The sequence below is a fragment of the Rana temporaria genome, chromosome 9 (assembly GCF_905171775.1).
Source record: "Rana temporaria chromosome 9, aRanTem1.1, whole genome shotgun sequence".
Lineage (NCBI taxonomy): Eukaryota > Metazoa > Chordata > Amphibia > Anura > Ranidae > Rana > Rana temporaria.
The window spans coordinates 150,712,586-150,735,441 of NC_053497.1; the positions used below are offsets into that span (position 1 = coordinate 150,712,586).

At 40.1% G+C, this 22,856-nt stretch overlaps 1 protein-coding gene across 4 annotated transcripts in view; it reads right to left on the minus strand.

The window, feature by feature from the left end:
* The window catches only part of DENND1A (DENN domain containing 1A), a 1,239,075-nt gene that overhangs the window by 719,957 nt on the left and 496,262 nt on the right, over positions 1 to 22,856 (minus strand). For all 4 annotated transcript variants that reach the window (XM_040324851.1, XM_040324852.1, XM_040324854.1 and 1 more), the window contains exons 8-9: positions 19,231 to 19,284; positions 2,276 to 2,386 (exon numbers count right to left, since the gene is read on the minus strand). In XM_040324851.1, the coding sequence (XP_040180785.1) occupies positions 2,276 to 2,386; positions 19,231 to 19,284 (165 nt within the window). The remainder of the gene's footprint in view (positions 1 to 2,275; positions 2,387 to 19,230; positions 19,285 to 22,856) is intronic.

Genomic DNA, 22,856 nt, shown 5'->3' on the forward strand with positions numbered 1-22,856 from the left:
TATGAGAGACTAATGTGAGGGGTTACTATAAACTCAATTTAAATTGTAGATATGTTTTGTTTAATGCAAAATACTTGGTGTTTTAGGATTGCTTTATATATTAACACAGCTCAGCTAAAGCACTTGTCATGAAAATAAAAAACTCAGATATGGTCCTGAGGTCTTATTAAAAATCACAAGCCTTTAGCAGCTGATAATGCAGTAAAATTATGGAGTGGGAGAATACAGCTAAAACGCTGCCTAGGGCCTATAAAAGTTTTAATCTAAGGTAAATGGTGGATTGGACACACAATCATATTTGTAACTATCCCACCCAGTCAAAAAAAAATGTCAAATACTAAAGAAACAGGTAACACTATATATATCATTCTCAATAATGTTTAGCTTTGCTATGCAGTTCAGCTGCAGCTTACAGGAATAACTGGGGCAGAATCATATGTAGTATAACGTATTAAGCCGGTCTAATGGACCGCTGTCATCGGTTAACCCATGAAGCTGACTGATGGTCTGTCGCGCCTACACACCATCGGTTAAAAACATTATTGTGTCAGAACGCGGTGACGTAAAACACAACGACGTGCTGAAAAAAAACGAAGTTCAATGCTTCCAAGCATGCGTCGACTTGATTCTGAGCATGCGTGGATTTTTAACCGATGGACGTTAGGAATCCATCGGTTAAAATTAAAGCAAGTTGGCTTTTTTTTAACCGATGGTTAAATAACCTATGGGGCCCACACACGATCGGTTTTGATCGATGAAAACGGTCCATCAGACCGTTGTCCTCTGTGGTTAACCTATCGTGTGTACGAGGCCTAAGGGTGTAAGTTTTTAAACAGTTCTCTGGCACACAAAAGCAAGGCCAAAAAAAAGGGTCCCTTTAACGCCTTGCAATTATTAAAGAATAACTCCACTTTTGTTGAGCAAAAAACAATCACATTCTGGGTGATCAATGTACATTGCATTTTTTGTTGCAGATTCCAACCTGTTTTGGCTCTAAAGAAAAGGCTGTTTGTTGTGTGCAGTGAATCTGCATTCAGCTGATGCACTTGCAGTTCTAGAGGAAAGTTGCAGTATCTGAATTCCTTTAAAAATAATTAACTCTTTGGGAGTATCAAAATATTATTATTATTTTTTTTGCAGAGGATGCCTTAAATGTGACTTGTAGATTAGTGCAGACTTCTGGGAAAATCCAGTGAGCCAATCACACAAGCAGGAAATACATTTTTTGGGGGTGCACCGCACACCAACATTATATGAAATGTCTCCAGATTGCATTGAATTGTACAGAAAATATTCCTGGCAATTGTTTAACCACTTGATCACCGGGCCTATTTTGGCACTTCTCTCCTTCATGTAAAAATCTACATTTTTTTGCAGACACCCTAGGGAATAAAATGGCGGTCATTGCAACTTTTTTTTCTCGCTCAGTATTTGCGCAATAATTTTTCACAAATACATCAGTAGCCCTCACAGGGGGGTTCCACCATTACTGTATCTTGCATACTCAACACTTTAGCTTCCTGACTTTCATTCTTGCTATCCGGCTGTTTCAGGCCTTTAGTCTGCTCTCTCCTCGCTTACTCCTGATCAGCGTCTTGCTGCTCAATCACCAATGACATCTGCCTCCTGCAGACATGCAATGTAGCCTCTGACTCCTCTCAGAGGAATGGGAGTCCACCTGACTCCCAGGAACAGACTTCCTGTCTGTTGGGTGGGGCTCTGAGCCATAGTCAGGTCAGAACTAAATAGCCAAACACACAGCTGTGCAATCAGTGTGTATGTATCTCCAAAATATGGCGTAAACCAGCAATCTTTCAGGTAAGACGGGGTCCCACCACCACACTGTCTTTTTTTATTTGTTTAGCAAAAAAAAAAAAAAACAGTGGTGATCAAATACTACCAAAATAAAGCTTTTGTTCGGGTACAGTGTTGCATGACCACGCAATTGTCATTCAAAGTGTGACAGCACGTAAAGCTGTAAATTGTCCTGGGAAGGAAGAAGGGAAAGTGCCTGGTATTGAAGTGGTTAGGAACTTTTTTTTAAAAAATAAATAGACATGTTATGAATATTTATAAAATGTACTGTAAGCTTATCTATGGCCATTCACAGGTAAGGGTGTGACAGCTAAAATCACATAAAACTGCTCACTGATAAATGTGTAGTCATGACCTAGGTATCTGCATACCTTCTTTGCTATCCATAGACATAGTTAGAAATAGTAATGGCACAATATGTTCTCAAAGTATTGGTTAGTAGAACACATAGTGAACTCACCGTGCTGAGTTTGCTGCAACAAATAAGGATCCTGCGTTCATACAGCATACTGGCATATAGGTGCAGCATATTATTCACATCTACAGCCACAAAATATTCTGTCAGATTCCTCTGAAAACACAAAGAAAAAACATAGATTCCAATGTTAGCACTAACAGGTACAATATTCACGTATATAGTATTGACTATTGCATTGGTCCCAGTATTCATAAGTATTGTAGGTTTATTTTAGGGCTCATATAGACAGACTTTAAAAACATCATGTACACAACTTTCCCTATAGGCAGCAGTTATAGTATGGGAAAATGGTACCAGCTGTAGTAAGATGTAAAGTGTAATTCTCTAGCTAGGAGAATGTTGATGGCAAACAGAAAAAAGTCAGAAAGTGAATAAACCAATTAAGAGAAACTGACAAGCATCGCTTGATGGGTTATATCCAAACAGTGTGGTATGGACAGTGAGCTTGAACCATAAAATCAATGATTTATTAAAGAATAAAATAAGACAAAGTCATAGAACACAGTAATAGTGATATTAAAAAGCCAACAATACAACTAGGAGCTCACAGGCTAGAGGGGTTAACTTCATCCAGAGGGCTCGCTGGTAGAGCATGGAGGACTGCCAGTAACCATGCTTGGGTAGATGGAAATCCGGTGTGCGGTGTGGCATTAATGGTTGCTGGCTGGAAGCCAATTCTCGGCTGTGTCCAGGCAGCGATGTTGCAGCGTTTGGCAAGGAAACGTGGAGCCAACCTGGAGGGGAATGATGGTATGTGTTGTCCACTGGGCAGAGCCTGCCATTGGAAGGAAAGCCAACTGAAACTGGGAGAGCCGAGCTAAGCCGCGACTACGCGTTTTGTGTGCATTTGCTTTATCGCATGCGCACAAAACGTGTTACCAATGCTACATTCATCTCAATGTTCAAGCAGCTGGACTGGGTTCTGATCCACAATCTACAGATTTAAGTTTGTCACTCACACCACATCATAGGACCCAACAGCTTTGATAGCGCTGCAGGTTTTATGTATTTTTTTCTCAATAAACCAATAAGTTTCACCTCAATGTGATATAAAGTATCTCACAAAAGTGAGTACACCCCTCACATTTTTGTAAATATTATATTATATATTTTCATGTGACAACACTGAAGAAATTACACTTTGCTACAATGTAAAATAGTGAGTGTACAGCTTGTATAACAGAGTACATTTTCTGTTCCCTCAAAATAACTCAACACACAGTCATTAATGTCTAAACTGCTGGCAACAAAAGTGAGTACACCCCTACGTGAAAATGTCCAAATTGGGCCCAATTGGCCATTTTTCCTCCCCGATGTCATGTGACATGTTAGTATTACAAGGTCTCAGGTGTGAATTGGGAGCAGATGTGTTAAATTTGGTGTTATTGTTCTCTCTCATACGGGTTACTGGAAGTTCAACATGGCACCTCATGGCAAAGAACTCTCTGAGTATTTGAAAACAAATGTTTTATTGCTCTACATAAAGATGCCCTGAGCTGTAGCATGGTTTAACAGGACAGGTTCCACTCAGAACAGGCCTCGCCATGGTGAACCAAAGAAGAGTGCACATGCTCAGGATCATATCCAGAGGTTGTCTTTGGGAAATAGACGTATGAGTGCTGCCAGCATTGCTGCAGAGGTTGAAGGGGTGGGGGTCAGCCTGTCAGTGCTCAGACCATACGATGCACACTGCATCAAATTGGTCTGCATGGCTATCATCCCAGAAGATGATGCACAAGAAAGCCTGCAAACAGTTTGCTGAAGACAAGCAGACTAAGGAAATACTGGAACTATGCTCTGTGGTCGGATGAGACCAAGATAAGCTTATTTAGTTCAGATGGTGGCAAGCATGTGTGGTGGGAACCAGGTGAGGAGTACAAAGACACGTGTGTCTTGCCTACAGTGAAGCATGGTGGTGGGAGTGTCATGGTCTGGGGCTCCATGAGTGCTGCCGGCACTGGGGAGCTACAGTTCATTGAGGGAACCATGAATGCCAACATGTACTGTGACATACTGAAGCAGAGCATGATCCTCTCTCTTCGGAGACTGGGCCACAGGGCAGTATTCCAACATGATCCAACGACCCCCAAACACACCCCAAGACAACCACTGCCTTGCTAAAGAAGCGGAGGGTAAAGGTGATAAACTGGCTAAGCATGTCTCCAAATCTAAACCCCATTGAGCATCTCAAACGGAAGGTGAAGGAGAACAAGGTCTCTAACATCCACCAGCTCTGTGATGTCGTCATGGAGGAGTGGAAGAGGACTCCAGTGGCAACATGTGAAGCTCTGGTGAACTCCATGCCCAAGAGGGTTAAGGCAGTGCTGGAAAATAATGGTGGCCACACAAAATATTGACACTTTGGGCCCAACTTGGACATTTTTAATTAGGGGTGTACTCACCTTTGTTGCCAGCGGTTTAGACATTAATGTTGAGTTATTTTGAGGGGACAGAAAATTTACACTGTTATACAAGCTGTACACTCACTACTTTACATTGCAGCAAAGCGACATTTCTTCAGTGTTGTCACATGAAAAGATATAATAAAATATTTACAAAAATGTGATGGGGTGTACTCACTTTTGTAAGATACTGTATTAATATGTAGGATGTGGTAGTACAGCTGGCTTTGCTGCCCAGTGATAATAGAAGACATTTCTACAATTCCACAGATAATCAGTAAGATGTTATTTATCACAGATATAGCATACATCTTTCTAATTATGTGAGGAATACTCATTGCTTACAATTTCTCAATGTTTAATATACAACCAACCTTTTGTGGTTGTTTATTTTTTATTTTTGCCCTGCTGCAATCCCACTCATTTTTAGACATATTTTTTTTTTTTTAAACAGGTTGAGGTTTTCTCTTGACAATGATTTCCATGGGTCAAGAGGAGAGAATTCTTCCAACTCCATCCGCAAAAGAATGATAAAGAGACAGCTTGAATCTATTAAAAAGAATATGTTATTTTTCAACAGAGGCAATGCACAGCTAGGTGAACACAACCTTTACATTTTATACAGGCTATATGCCTAACCCTTACAATGAAAATGTCAGGCATTCTGTCAAGCTCTATATGACAACACTGTATTTTATGATGAATATCCATATGAAAGACTCTGGTGATGATTCGGTACACAATATATATTTACAATATACCACATACAGGTGCCCATGTATGGATGAGACCAACAAGGCAAAGGCGCAGGCAATTCAAACATTTAACAGATTTGGTCATGAACTGGGAGAGCACCATCTGTGTAGATATACAATTAGCTTAGGAGTTCCAACCACAATTAGCATTTTTTAAATGTATGTCCTTTCATCCTGCGTTTTTATAATATAAATCCGGTCATTTACTATTTTTCAATCCGCCGCCGATCCGCATAGATATTCAAAAAATATAGTTTATAAAACTATGTCTATACCGTTGTCATTTTGCTTGTGGGCATTGTGAAGCCTACAAGCACTTACTTCCTGGAAGTCTTGGATGGGGAATGATAATTGGACAGCGCACTGCATCCTGGGAAATGATGACACACATTTCCCAGGAGCATTAGAGGGAGATTATGTCAGAATCCTAGGTGGTTTCAAAGGCAGATTTTGTGGGACCGCATAGCAACAGGCATTTCCAGATGAGTTTTTTTTTTTTCTTTTTTAGGTGTAAGCTACAGTTTAAAGCAAAATTGTTTTTTTTTTTATGGAACCTCCACTTTAAACAGAAATAGTCATGACTACTGAATTAATGCACCGCATCACCCAAATTTGCTGTCTGATATATGTGCTGATATCTAAAGATATCAAAAATTGTCAGCCCTCACAACAGAATGAATATTGTCAAATTGAGATTTAAGACAAAACTAAAGTTTTTTTTTTTTTTATGCAAACTCTCTGAATTTGCAAGTTAAAAGTGTGCATGCATGCAGACTTGCAATACTATATTGTCTTTTTCTAGAATCTGGTTATCATCACTGGGGGGAGGTAATAAAGGTGGGTGCTACCATCCGAGGGGAGTGACATATCTTTATTTGCCAAAAGTCTGGCATCTAATAGGATAGATGCATCCCTACATTAATTTTCTCTCTCTTCTGCTCTCTTATAAGATACTTGTTACTTTGTTTTAAACATGGTTACATAGTTAGGTTAAAAAAAGACAAGTCCATCTAGTGCAACCAAAAAAATTATAATAATATAATAATAATAATAATAATACAATCCCATATACACAAACCTATACCCAAAGGTTGATCCAGAGGAAGGCAAAAAAAAAAAAAAAAACAGCAGAGCATGCTCCAATTTGCTACTGCAGTAAAAATCGAGAACAATTATGGGAGAGAGAGATCTCTGTTTTTTGTTTTTTATTGTCTCCATTCATGGGATTGTGAGTCATTGTCAATTGGATCTGGAAACAGTCCCACCATTCTTTTCTTTTTTATGCAGTAAATATCCTTCCTGATCCCCCGAGAGGCAATCAGATTTTCCCTGGATCAACTTTACCTATACACGCAAGTACCCACTTATATGATGTACATTTAGGAAAGAATCCAGGCCTTTTTTCAAAGCAATCTATGGCGCTTGCCAGAACCGCCTCTGGAGGGAGTTACACATTTTCACAGCTCTTACTGTGTAGAAACCTTTCCGTATTTGAAGATGATTTTTTTCTCTGGATGTAAAGAGTGCTCCCTTGTTCTCTGTGATGACCTTAAAGTGAATAACTCATCACTATATGGACCACTTATGTATTTGTACATGTTGATCATTTCCCCTCTTATTCTCCTCTTCTCAAGAGGAAATAGATTCAGTTTTTCTAATCATTCCTCATAGCTGGCTCCTCCATGCCTCTTATTTGTTTGGTTGCCCTTCTCTGCACTTTCTTCAGTTCCCTGATATCCTTTTTGAGAACCGATGCCCAAAACTGAACTGCATATTCCAGGTAAGGTCTTACAAATGGTTTGTTGAGGGGCAAAATTATATTTCTCTCTCTGGAGTCTATACCTCTCTTAATACAAGAAAAGACTTTGGAAAATCCGCAGCTTGGCATTGCATGCTATTATAAAGCTTATGATCTACCAAAACACCCAGATCCTTCTCCACTATGGATTCCCCCAGTTGTACTCCCGCTAGTATGTATGATGCATGTATATTCTTAGACCCCAAATGCATAACGTTACATTAATCAACATTAACCCTCATTTGCCACATAGTTGCCCAATTAAACAGTGCATTGAGGTTGGCTTGTAAGTTGGAGATATATTATAAGGACATAACAGCATAGCTTGGTGTCATCTGCAAACACTGAAATGGTACTTTTAATCCCAGACCCTATATCATTTATAAAATTATTAAAAAGTAAGGGTCCCAACACTGAACCTTGGGGTACACTACTATTAACCTTAGACCATTCAGAGTAAGAATCATTAACCGTTACTTTCTGAATTCTATCTTTTAGCCAGTTTTCTATCCATTTACAAACTGATATTTCCAATCCTGTAGAATTTACCTTACACATTAACCCATGTGTGGGGAACTGTGTCAAGTGCTTTTGCAAAATCAAAGTAGACTACGTCCACAGCCACCCCTCTGTCCAAGGTTTTACTTAAAAAGAGGTACCTCCTCAAAAAGAAATCAGGTTTGTTTGACAACTTCCATCTTTCATGAATCTATGCTATCAGGCAAAACTGTACCCATATGAAAATTTTACAAATTTTTTCTAACACAAATAGAGCTTCCCTTGTGTGGTATTTATTTATTTTTTGCTTAACAAAAAAAAGACCAAAAAGTTAGAAAAAAATATATATACACAGTGGATATAAAAAGTCCACTGTAACCCCTGTTAATGTCAGGTTTCTGTGATGTAAATAAAATGAGACAAAGATAAGTAATTTCAGAATGTTTTTCACCTGTGACCTATAAACTTTACAACTTTTAGGCGGGGGGAAGTAAAAATAAAAATAACAATATGGTTGCATAAGTGTGCACACCCTTAAACTAATACTTTGTTGAAGTGCCTTTTGATTTTATTACAGCACTCAGTCTTTTTGGGTATGAGTCTATCAGCATGGCACATCTGACAATATTTGCCCATTCTTCTTTGCAAAAACAATCCAAATCTGTCAGATTGTGAGGACATCTCCTGTGCACACCACAGATTTTCAATTGGACTCAGGTCTGGTTTCTGGCTGGGCCATTCCAAAACTTGGATTTGGATGTATGCTTTGGGTCGTTGTCATGCTGGACAATGAAGTTCCTCTTCATGTTCAGCTTTCTAGCAGAATCTTGAAGGTGTTGTGCCAATATTGACTGGTATTTGGAACTGGTGACAATTCCCTCTACCTTGGCCCTTGTTCCAGCTGAAGAAAAACAGCCCCAAAGCATGATGCTGTCACCACAATGCTTCATGTAGGTATGGTGTTCTTTTGGTGATGTGCAGTGTTGTTTTTGCGCCGAATATATATTTTGGAATTATGGCCAAAAAGTTCAACCTTGGTTTCATCAGACCATAACACATTTTCCCACATGCTTTTGGGAGACTTCAGAAGTGTTTTTACAAAATTTAGCCGGGCTTGGATGTTTTTCTTCATAAGAAAAGGCTTCCATCTTGCCACTCTACCCCATAGCCCAGACATATGAAGCATACGGGAGATTGTTGTCACATGTACCACACAGCCAGTACTTGCCAGATATTCCTGCAGTTCCTTTAATGTTGCTGTATAGGCCTCTTGGCAACCTCCATGACCAGTTGCTTTCCTTCCAATAACAAGGTCACCAAACTATTGTTGCTTTTTTTTGGTGGGCTGCAAATTCACTTTTCTCTGGAATGCATGTAGTTTGTATAACTTCTCATGACATTCATAGGCTTTCTCTGGATGCAGGCGTTATCTCACACAAACCAAAAGCATGCCGGTGGACTATGTGACTTCTAATTGAACTGTAGAATGTGTGCATGTGTTAGAAAAGTATAGTCAGTGTGCTAATGCAGATCACAGCATATGTCACTGCACTTACTGGTTACTGCTGGATATGCTACTCCATACAAATGTTAATGCATGTGAAGAGTTGAGAAAGCCAAACACTGGTGTTGGTACCAAACTGGCACCTTTTTAGAGCTCAGCACTCTCTGAAGAAGTGGTATTTGACTTATCCCTGCAACCGGTGACCTCACTTGGATTTCTTTACTCCTGTTACATACAGGAATTGCCTTGTTACTTCCCTTAGACATCTGCCAATCAATCTTAACTTTGCCACCTGTCTCTTGATTCTGTAACTCTGCTGCCTGATTCTGACCTGACTCACCAATTATATCCCTGCCCATTAATTTGGTACCACTGCTGCCTGCCTGTTTCCTGACCTTCGCTTGTATCCAGACTACAATCTTGTCTGCTTAAGAGGTCAGTAGATTCACAAGAATCTAGCTGTACCACAATTGGCACGCATACTATTTTCTTTACAAATCCTGTTATCACTTTCAGGGGTATTGGGCATGAGGTGCAAGACAAGCTCCTCTCATTAGCTCAGTCTCCATCAGGTAGGTGAATGTGTATAAAGCACGACTTTAGAAAAGATAATAGATTGTAAGCTCTGCAAGACCAGAGATAAATGTGCATGGTTTGGTGTATTTTTTGCTTTACATATTCAGGATTGGATGATCATATTCAAGAGGAAATATAACAGCAGAATATTCTGGCAAAAGATTACTTTTAACATAACAATAGCTGAGATGAATCTGAACATAGCCAAATGCTGTTCTGGCTCAAAAAGGGTTACACAAGCTAAATAGTCTCAAGAGAACGGGACCTGAATACCTGCTTCTGGCAGAGCTGCGTAAAGTCTTCTATAAACACCACATTTACTGCAGACTATAAAAGAGCAAGAGCCTGATCTTAAAGAGGTGTTTCACTTGGACGTAGAACGCAGAGCGCTTGTTCCAGATAAAGGCCAAATTCTATCCTCTCTCACTTCATAGACCTAAAGAAAACTTCCAGGTGCGATGACGTTTTATAGAAGTATAAAAGAATGTAATTGAGCTTTTTGAAACATATTTATGGCTAGTGTTAAAACTTGAAAAATGCATATGTGTGCACAAATATTTTTCAGTGCGCATGCATCAATATGCATTTGAAGAGGTGAATCTGCCATTGCAATTTTGTTCACATAAATTGCATTCATTTTATCTAAGTGAAGGGATATGCTACAAGCCTACATGTAGACATTTACAACCCCACATGTAGACATTTACAACCCCACATTAACTTGAATGTACTGAAAACAAAGAAACTCATCTAGAGGTCCTTGAAATGCCCATTCTTATCAAAAAGGGATTAGAGACGTGTATAGTTCTCAGGTATGATTAATCTAGTGTTTTTTCAACTTTAAATCTTAAACTGACCATAGATGGATCAAAATTCAGCCAGTTCAGCAGGGACCAGCAACATTTTGATCCATTCATGGTTGTTCCTATTCAAGAGCAGTTGATCTGATGATTGACTGCTTTTGAATAGACTTGTTGGAAATTTTTAGCTCAGTTAGGGCTACAACCAATCAGCTGCAGTGCTGATCAATGTATTCTGACAACAGGAGTCCCACTGTCAGAAAACAGTAACACAGTGGTGAGGATTCTGCCTCAAATGTGTGGATGGGGGAATCTGTCCAGTTTTTTTGTTTTTTTTTTTATCAGCCCACAGCCTGATTGGGAAAAATTGACCCATGCATGGTCAATTTAGGCATAAATAAATAAATAAATACAAATTTTAGTATAAAAACACTCTAACATGCAAAGAACAAAAGATGTATATACGCTCATTAACACATACTCATTTAGTCCATGTCAACTCTTCTCTATTATTAACTCTCTACTCTGTCCTCCACTGACTCCACCCACTAACTCATTTACTGCCCAGGAGATTGTATCAATCTTATTTTTTAAGTGATTGGCAATTTGTGAGGAGATCTCCAATGTGCAGAAACCTTCCCCTTCATAACACCTCATGTCCACAAAAACAATCATTACTTCCCTTTTTCAACCCTGCTAGTATTAATGAGGTTGCTAAACTTTTTTCTAATGCCCACCTAACCACCTGCGCCCTGAATCCTACTCCCTCATAAATGCTACGCTCACCCTCTGACCCTATTCTACACCCTCTAACTCACATCTTCAACCTCTCCCTCTACTGGCATCTTCCCGAACTCTCTAAAACATGTGCTAGTCACCCTAATCCTTAAAAAGCTCTTACCACTCTTAACGACATTTGCCCCATCTCCTCACTCCCCTTCTCCAAACTCATTGACTGGCTAGTCTACAAACATGTGACTAAGAACAAACTTCTTGATCCTCTTCAGTCTGTATTTTGCCCTCAACACTCCATGGAAACTGCTCTCCTTAAACTCACAAACGACTTACTAATGGCTAAAACCAACAGACACTATTCTGTGTTACTCCTTCTGGACCTCTCTGCTGCCTTTGACACAGTGAACCACCCCCTCTTCCTCAAAAAATTACACTCCTTTGGTCTCCATGACTGTACTCTTTCACTGGTTCTCATCCTGCCTATCCCACCGCACCTTCAGTTACTTACAACTCTACTTCTTCCTCGCTTCTTCCTTTCTCCATCGAGGTCCCCCAAGGTTCTCATTTTCTCAATCTACACCTCCCTCCCTGTGTCAGTTGATTGTCTCCCATGGTTTTCAATACCATTTCTACACGAATGACACCCAAATGTATCTCTCTATCCCCCAGCTCACTCCAATCACTTCCTCAAACTTAACATACCTAAACTAAGCTCATGATATTTCCTCCCCTGATTTCTCTGTCAAAATCAACAGCTTAACTATCAACCTGTTACCCCATGCCAAGGTCCTAGGTGTAATCCTGGACTCTGAACTATCCTTTCAGCCCCACAGCCAAATGCTTTCCAAAAACAAGAAGAGAGAAGGCGCCACCAGGTAAGGAACAGTGCAATTTTTAATATGACAATAGGTGCATTATCCACTTATATTAGACATTCTTTACATTCAGGATACATGTCCAAACTGGCCCATGTTGTGGCGATCATTGGCACTTGATGCAAGCTGTATGTGTTGTCTCTATTTGTCTCTGACTACTGTAGCACCAGGAAGTCCGGGTGGTGTGAGCAGCAGGAATGAGGCTTGGGATACAGCGTAGAGGCGCAATGACATCACGGGAAGTAACTAGGCGACAATGTTTCAGAGCCAGCACCGTAGATGACTAGGCGCGCTCATTTTTCAAGCATCATGCTTGAAAAAGGAGCGCGCCTAGTCATCTACAAGGCTGGCTCCGAAACGTTGTCGCCTAGTTACTGCACGTGACGTCATCGCGCCTCTACGCCACAACACTTTTTTTGTTTTTGGATTTAGATGCAATTTAAACCATATCATTTTGGCACAGTTGTACATTTGGTGTAGTACATGCAGTTTAAACAATATAAATAAATGGCTGTGAGGTATCAACACCGTAAGAAAAACAAAATATGTTTGATTAACCACACCATGTGAGATAAGAATAGTTAACTGTTAAAGTGGTTGTTAAGCTTAAGTTTCCCCCCCCCCAAAATCTTATCTGCTCTGGTATTGCACAGAGCTGCCATGAACCTCCTGTTTTGGGGTCTCTTGCCAGGGCGCTAGGCTCCTCCTGTTTTTGGTGTGCCACCATAGGAAGCCACTTCCTATGGGGCGCACCTGCAGACTTGCTCTCGAGCCGGGCTGTGTGCATCTATAGACGCATAGTGTGTCTAGGAGCCAATGGCTCTGGCTGCTCTCACAGAGTCCTGTGAGGAGAAAATGAGAAAGAGAGAAGAGTGCTTCTGCACTCGGGTACAGTGCTGGATCAAGATAGGACTAATAGGTAAGTATTAATGGAGATGAGGGGGCGATACAAATACTGGGATATTTTTTTACCCCAATGCAGGAAATGCATGAAGGTAAAAAAAAATGTACTGTCTTTAGAACCACTTTAATGTAAAGTATACCTAACTATGCACTGTAGAGTAAAAATGTATGTCTTTCAAGGCTCCCTAAAATGTTGATAAGGGTGACTTTTTGAGTCAAATTATATATAAGCATCAAATTATATATAATGTACAAATATACATTTAAATAACAAAAGAAGATATAAAAGTATAATGTCATTTTACAATGTGTCGTTATAGGCCTTACGGTATTGCAGGGTTAGAATTGGTGTGTTCCATTTCGTCACAGCAAACCGTTCTTTGCACATTTGTATCATTGCATATTTGTACCACTAAATGTTTCCATTTTCCAATAATAAATGTAATAACCAACAGCTCTCCTTGTAAAACCAAGGGCTGGAAAATACAGACACAGTTGTATTTTGTATGATCATTTAATCACTGGGCTGCAGTGCAGAGCAGCGAGCACTGTTTATATGGTGTGTGGATTTGGCTGGTTATATTGCCTAGAGACCACTGTATTCTCTGTATATGTCAGGTTCTGCACTGGTTTGGCACAACATTAAACAGGCTGATTACAGCCTAGCTGTTTTAGGGTGAATCCTATACTAAAACAGCTTTACACTTAACGCAACATGTCTGCAAATCCAGATCCTAAAATAAACTAATCAACACACATGCAGAGTTATAAATCGAGGGCTTTGCAGCTATTATTTATTGACTATGCAGTCTAACTCAATCAATTTCCTTCAGGCCTGGTATCGTGTGTTAAAGGTGTACAAAATAATCATCCAGTCCTTCCCACCCTCTATCAATATTCTAATGCATCTGAAAATTATTTACTATAGGCACACGTTTTTGTCTGCAGATATGATGTGAAAAACAGATTATTTACCTTTTTTTCTATAATGGGAGATACTAGAGAAGCTGTGGATGGCAACCAATCAGTGTCTGTGTTTTAATTTTAAAGTGTATCTGAAGACAGAAGCTGACTGACAGCCAGCTGCTTCAGATATCTGCCCAAGTTTTGACAAGCCCCACAAATGTGTTTAAAGCATATCTAAGACAAAAAAAAATGTACATATTGTAGCTTACAAATCCTTGAAATGTGATGGCTGCGTTTGTTTCCATTTTTTTTTTTCGCTTAGTGAAAATTAACACACTTCCTGTCTGCCCCAGAAACAAGTCAAAGTCAGCAGATACAAATACTGTAGCTGGTGACTTTCAACATAAGGACACTTACCTGTCCAGGGATCTAGTGTTGTCCTCACCCGAGCAGATTCTTCAAGTGGCTTTGGGTCCAGGCGCCAGCATCTTAAGTAAGGGAAACTGACAGTGAAGCCTTGCAGCTTCACAGCTGGTTTCCCACCTCGCTGCAGTTTGTGAATGGTTCTGCAGTCTTCTGGAACCTGTGATGAGTCTGTGGGGAAATGAGGGGGGCGAACTTAGATCGAACTTAGACCACTCAGATCGCCGCGTGATCTGACCGGAAGTGGGTACCTGTCAAAACCAGGTAACGGCTCCTTCAAACCCCCAAAAAAGTGGCATTAATTAAAGAGGAGAGGAGAGGATGCAAAGACCTGGAACTTCCCTTTTTGGGTGACATTATGCTTTAAGGTGTCTATTCCTCTATGGAGGAGCAAAGTAGACACCCTTCGACAGCATCGTCACCCTATGGAGAGAGCAGTAGTGGATGGACTTCACATAGCTGACTAACAAATTAAAGTGGTTCTAAAGGTATGAGTTTTTTTTTGTTGTTTTTTACCTTCATGCATTTACAGTATGCATGAAGGTAAAAAAGCTTCTGCAAGCAGCTCTCCCCAAGCACCCAGCCCCACCTTATACTTACCTGAGCTCAATCCCAATACATATAATGGCACAAGAGCAGCAGCTCCTTCTCTTATCATTGGACTGAGGCGCAGCAGTGGGAGCCATTGCTGTCATTTACAATCAAAACCATTGCACAGAGCAGGTCAATACAAAATGTTTATTATTATATTTTTTTTTTAAATACCTTTAGAATCATTTTAAAACAGCAGAACAATGCTAAACCGCATACTGCATCTATGACCAAAAGAAAGCTCGATTTGTGGGAAAAAAAGGACATAAATTTTGCTTAGGTACAACGTTGCAACAATGTCAGTTAAAGCGACATAGTGCTGTATCAATTGAAAATATTTGGAGCATCTTGAAACAAAAAATACAACAAAGACCCAGGATTGTTGGGCAGTTAGAATCCTATGTAAGGCAAGAATGGGGCAACATTCTTCTCCCAAAAGTCTAGCAACTGGTCTCCTTAGTTCCCAGACCCTTACAGTGTGTTGTTAAAAGAAGAGGGGATCCTACACTGTAGCAACATGGTCCTGTCCCAACTTTTTTGAAACGTGTTGCTGCCATACATTTTAACATTGCAATATTTTTTTATTAAAAATTTACATTTTCTCAGTTTAAACATTTTATGTTTTCTATTGTGAATAAAAAATGGGTTTGTGAGATTTGCAAATCATTGCATTTTGTTTCTATGTCTATTTTATACAGCGTCCCAACTTTCATTTGAGAATTGGGGTTGTAATATGGTAACTAAGGGCCAAATTCACAGAAAACTCTGGCGGCGTAATGTATCGTGTTTATGTTACACCGCCGCAAGTTTTCAGCGCAAGCACTTGCGTGTAAACTTACGGCGGTGTATCGTAAAGACGTCCGGCGCAAGCCCGCCTAATTCAAATGGGGCGTGTACCATTTAAATTAGGCGCGCTCCCGCGCCGAACGTTCTGTGCATGCTCCATTCGCAATTTTTCCGACGTGCTTTGCGCGAAATTACGGCGCCCTGACGTGTTTGTGAATGGCGACGTGCGTAACGTACTTACGCCGAAAAAAAATTTAAAATTAAAATTCGAAGCGGGAACGACGGCCATACTTTAACATGGCTGGTGTAAAGTTAATCAATGAAAAAGATTGCTTAACTTTGCGACGGGAAAAAACGACGTTACGCACACGAGTAGCTTCGTGGATCGCCGTAAAAGCTAATTTGCATACCTGACGCAGGAAAACGACGCGAACTCCACCCAGCGGTGGCCAAAGTATTGCAGCCTAAGATCCGAAGGCTTACGAAGCCGTAAGCCTGTCGGATCTTAGCCAAAAGCCGTCGTATCTTGTTTGTGAATCACAAATTAAGATACGACGCGGCAAATTTGAAAATACGCCGGAGTATCAGTAGATACTCCAGCGTATTTGTTCTGTGAATCTGGCCCTAAATATCTAAATGCATCGATCATCATTTAGCTACTTTTTATAGAAAGCACATCCTTGTTCAGTACTCAGCAATGATTCATAACATTGAGAACTCTTACTATAATCCCAGTAACTTTCTTTACAATGATTGCAACAAACCCAGGCCTGACACAAAGCAAGGTAATTACAATGTTAGACAGTGTTGTTGCAGTTTGATTCTTACATGGAGAACTATTACTCAAGAGAAATAACACACACTTACACCATTGCTGAAAACACTTAAACCTCCTTAAAATGTAGTAATTATTTAAACGATTTGATTTTATGCTGCACACCACAGGTCAACTGCTGCAAACCCATTAATATTTATGACGGGGAATCGCTTGTATTTATCTACATTAAGAGGCCTACATGAATGCTAATGCATGAGTGAGAAAGACAAAAACAAACTGCAAATTTTTAGTGCGCTACTATGCATTTGGATAAAAATGTGTACAGCACGCTACCTAGATCTTGCAAAATTGTTAAAAGGAATCTGAAAGGCAAAACTCCATGGGGGAATTTACTAGAGGGAGGTTAAGAAAAATAATTTCTAACTGTACTTGTAGACACATTAAATTACTTACATTTTTTTTAAACATCTATGTACAATTTAAGACATTACAGCTTGTTTTATCAGGTCTTATGTACATGGACCAGGATCAGTGAAGCCAGAGAGGCCCTCCTGAGAGGGCAACCACAGTGCAAGCAAGAACATTAACTTTTTCTGTAGATGTACACAGTCATGGATCCTCAAATACACGTAGGTAAATAGTACAAATAATGTTCCCCCAGTATTGCTCACATTCCTGTATAGATAGATGTTCTTTAATCATCAGGATCTACACCCACACCACCCACTGGTAGTAGAGTGCACAATACATTATTTGCATCCCTGTGCTGCATTCTCATTTCCCTTCAGATGGCAGTCAGGAATTTACATCACTTTCTGTTGTGGCTTTGGAACAGGATGTAAAAAGGAAATCTCCCCAGCTGGCATTTTGATCTCTGCAGCAGGATATGTTTTCCAACAACTCTTCCAACTTTCTGCAGTAGCTTTGATGGTGTATGTGTTTTATGCATGACCCTCCCTGCCCATATTAGGTTTTCTGGCAGCCACACCTGACGTCATCACACCGTTCCAGACGAGGAAGCACGGAGCATACACAGGCAGGAGAAGGAGGTGAAGCCGCTGCACCTCCATTACAGTTGGAACTGTTTACATCGCTATTTATTTCCATGGTCTTGTAAGTGCATAGCTTTTTAGCCCATTCAAATTTACACTCTGGTATTATGTTATGGTCTTCTTCTCTCTTTTCTGATCATTTGAGATAAACAGACATCGCCCCAGGCATACCACAGAAGGTCAGGAGGGAGACCTAAAATCCCCACGCTTACTGAGACCACTGTAATAGTGGTCACACTAATAGAGTAAGGAGACTGCAACACTACTCCTGGGTGCCTCTTTTTTGGTGGATGAAGTTCGCTCTATCCTTCTACCTATATTTATTTGGATGAACACTTGAATAACTTCATAAGGACATATTTATATAATGATGATTGTTTTTTTCACTCATCTAATGTAGTGGGACTTTTCTTCGTTATTCCCTTTACTTTTTTTGCACTCACATCCAGTTGTGTTATATAATTGTTTTTTCACTTTAAATAGTGTTTTCAATTTAATTTGTTATTGTGACATTCCAGTCTCATTATTGACCTTGCTATTATAGCCATATATAAGATCTGTTCACAGTCAGAGTTTTTTCAATCCTTTTGAGCGCTGTACCGTATATTCCACTGTCTAAAATTGTGCACAACCTTGAAGCACCCCATTCTAAAATGTAAACATCTAAACTAATATTTTTACAGCAGCATCCACACATAGGACATAGGCTACACAACGCTACAGGTGATTTATTCCACTGCCCTTGCACACTGGTACTGACTAGTAATCTAGAATTTATCTTCCTCTCAGCTAAAATAACCCCAGTGATGACAGTGAGGGGCAAGGGAGTGGCAAACAAGATAGATGTGCAGGTGGCTGACGGCGCCATTATCTACCAATGACATCATCGGTTGTTAGGATGCCAGTGGCAGGCCCACATGGTGCCCAAGGTTTTAATGCTGTACAATAAAATCATGTGGTTGTGTGTTAAAAAAAGGCAGGCTTATCCACTCGCTGGCTTGTTGATAATTTGTGGGCACTTTGCCAAGGCACCCCTGCAGAGCCCAGAAGGCACCTGGTTGAAAAAAGGCTGTTCCATATACTATGCTAGACATACCATACTACTGACCCAGCAATATATGCTATACTGTACATTACATGGTCCGGAACTTTATATGTAATATGTACAGTATATTGCACACTCCTGACTGCTGTACTCTATACAGTATATTGCACATTATACATCAATGACCTTGTTGAAAGCAACATCATAAGATTAATTAAAACAATTTCCAGTTTTTGCTAGATCATTTTATGCACACATTAAGCTGGTTCTTTAGTGAAATGTGTAACCCCTGACAGTATTTCTGGAATTCTCTATTTGCCATTTTTAGACAACAATGAGCTTTGTCAGGTCAAAAAGACAGAAAAATGAGACCCAAATCCTCCCTGTGAAGATAAATGAGTGCAGCTGATGACCTCTAGAATCCTGAAATTATAATAAACAACGTATGTGGATCAACTGGAACTGTAATCATCCCCATTGAAATCATGGACAGCTAAGAGAGATACTCACATTCTCTGGGATACTGGGCAGATCTCGGGGATCAGGCACTGTGAAGTAGGAATGCTGGAAAGGGAGAAAAAATGGAATCATTTGGTAAACACAAATAAACAAAAATAAAGCAAGAGATGCTCAAATTAGACAGATGCATGAGCCAAGGAAGAACTCTGACTATAAACGCTGATCAAAGACAATGTTCACATACTTTATAGCACATCATAATAAAATGTGCCTACACTGGGGTCAGAAATAAATTCTGTGAGTTGAAAGCTATAAGCTGCAGCACACTGCTTTCTAAATTTTGACATAATCACAGTCGATATCCTCTGTGAGATAACAGAATACTGACAGCATATATCGCACATCTAAATGGTTTATCTAAATCTGCCCACTTATTTCTGGGATTAAAGTTCTGTTCACACCTATGCAGGGGGGACTGTGCGCACGTGTTCGTGCATATTTTGGTGCATTAGGTTTATGGCAGTCTATTTCATTTGTTTTAATTGCGCGAAAACACAAGACAATAGATTGATATGCAGTATGCTTTACCACATGCATTGGCTGGTCCCTACACAAGCCTGGATATTATTTTTCTTCTCCAATGTTTTTTTTTATTATTTATTTCAAAGAAAATACAAAGAATTCGAACATCAAAAAGCCTGGATATTATTTATATTAGTTGCATAGTTACTACAGGAAGCAAACAATGGCACAGATAGCTGAAAACCGGTGCTGGTTATTATGGTTGCTGTGACAGGCCACTCAAAAGTGATATCTTTGTTACAGGTGGGTTATTGGTAAGCTGAGTCAAATCTTAACATAGTTATTGGATATTCCAATACAGAAATCTCACTGTCACAATTTCTGATCAAATAGGAGTTTGGGTGTTTCTGTCTATTTTTGCATGTCCCAGCAGCTCCCACTGCATTTATAACATGCAGTAAAATAAAAATCCAGTGGATGGGGGGGTGCACTCAAAATGGCAACATTAGGTATGCAGCCCCAGGAACTCAAAAACAGAGATTTCACCAATAGAGTTTAATAATCTTTTAAATTAGAGCTGTGCATGTAACAAGGAACTGCAGATGGTACAGTATATTAGTCCTTTTTTCACTGTAGTTTAATATTCAGATTTTCATGAATGTGAGTAAATGCAACATAAAAAACTAGGGCTGCGGAGATTAACGATTAATTGTTTGATTAATTGCTAATTTCTTTGATCGATTAAAATAATTTTGATCAACGACAATCCGCGGAGTGAGCTCTGTGATCTCGCCCATAGGAAAGGCCGCGGCCTAGCTCCAGAGCCGCGGCCATCTTGGTCCACCCAGCGGCAGCCGAGTAGCGGCGCGCCAACGTCATCATCACCCGCCTGCTTGTATCATCTTCCCTTGTGCACGTGTCCATCAGCTACTCTGCGGACGGTCTGCCTGCCTGATGTATAGTCAGGTAAGAGAGTGTGGTAACATTATGGGGGCAGAATCGGCAGATGTATATATTCCTGGAGTATGGGGGAGATGCATTTATACTTATGAGCCAGTGTATGTGTATCTTAAAGCATGGGGGCAGATGTGCATCTTAAAGCATGGAGGCAGATGTGTATCTTAAGGCATGGGGGCAGATGTGTATCTTAAAGCATGGGGGCAGATGTGTATCTTAAAGCATGGGGGCAGATGTGTATCTTAAAGCATGGGGGCAGATGTGTATATTACAGCATGGGGGCAGATGTGTATATTACAGCATGGGGGCAGATGTGTATATTACAGCATGGGGCAGATGTGTATATTACAGCATGGGGGCAGATGTGTATCTTAAAGCATGGGGGCAGATGTGTATATTACAGCATGGGGCAGATGTGTATCTTAAAGCATGGGGGCAGATGTGTATCTTAAAGCATGGGGGCAGATGTGTATCTTAAAGCATGGGAGCAGATGTGTATCTTAAAGCATGGGGGCAGATGTGTATCTTAAAGCATGGGGGCAGATGTGTATATTACAGCATGGGGGCAGATGTGTATATTACAGCATGGGGGCAGATGTGTATATTACAGCATGGGGGCAGATGTGTATATTACAGCATGGGGGCAGATGTGTGTATTACAGCATGGGGGCAGATGTGTTTACAACAGCATGGGGGCAGATGTGTTTACAACAGCATGGGGGCAGATGTGTATCTTAAAGCATGGGGGCAAATGTGTATCTTAAAGCATGGGGGCAAATGTGTATCTTAAAGCATGGGGGCAAATGTGTATCTTAAAGCATGGGGGCAGATGTGTATCTTAAAACATGGGGTCAGATGCTGTAATATACACATCTGCCCCCATGCTGTAATATACACATCTGCCCCCATACTGCAAGAATATACACATCTGCCCCCATGCTGTAATGCAAGGAGATCAGCTAAAAGTAGTTGTATCTGTATGTGCGTTAATTAATCGAAATTAGTTGATTAATCGATAAAAAAAACAAAAACGATTAATCGAACACAAAATTTTTAATCAGTAACAGCCCTATAAAAAACAAATAGACAACATGGCTATCAAAAGCATGATATAAATTGTGAGACTACAAAACAGCACAATACCAACATACATTTCAGTTATATGCGAAAGCTATAGTATGTTCAACATAACCTGCAGCAGACACTTTCCATGGCTTGACAAGCAGTAATAGGCTATAGAGATGACAGCGCTTCACAGAAATAAACATCAAAAAAGTGGTCACAATATAAAAAGAAACAAAAAAAAAAAAACAGAGCCAGAATTGTGCCCACAGTGATATTCGGACTTTGTGAATAACTGATGTGCCGGAAGATACCCAAGCACAAGGTTCCTTCAGCGATGCCTTTGATTTTGTCTTCTGCCTGAATGCTTGTGAAATGTTCATGGGGAAATAACTGTCAGCATTCCTAAAGTCTGCCGGCCTGAGAAACAGGCCAAGGTAAACCAGCCGACCAGCAGGCAGGCAAAGAGCTAGTCCTGCAGGTTACACTTAATGCCAGGCTGTTCCTGTGACAATGAAAGCTTCTTGACCATGGCAGATGGTAACTTGTCCCTGCCAGCTGCTGACTGCAACCTGTCAGCTGCACTAGTAGGAAGGAATGATGGACGTCAGCTAGAAGTGGCATGGAGAAAAGAGGAGTGTCACACCACAATAGCACATTCCTAGTTTAAGGGATATTTCAGATGTGCATGTGATAGGGTTCAGCTTAAAGGGGTTTTAAAGGTTTGTTTTTTTATTTTCTAAATAGGTTACTTTAAGCTAGTGCATTGTTGGTTCACTTTTGGTTCACCGTTTCCTTCAAATTCCCTTCTAAATGTTGTTTTTCTTTGTCTGAATTTCTCACTTCCTGTTCCTCCTCAGTAAGCTGTTCTAAATGACTTTCCATCACTCGGATGATGGTGGAAAGCTTACTGAGGAGAAACAGGAAGTGAGAAATTCAAACAAAGAAAAAAAAAACATTTAGAAGGAAATAGACATGTGCACAGAAATTTTGTTTTTTTTTGTTCCGTTTCGTATCGTTCCGTAGGTTCGTTTCCGTTCGTTTTTCGTAAGACGCCCGTTTTCCTGTTCGTTCCCATTCGTTTTTCGTACGACGCAATTTTTTCGTATTCCGATCGTTTCGTATTTTGGTTACCG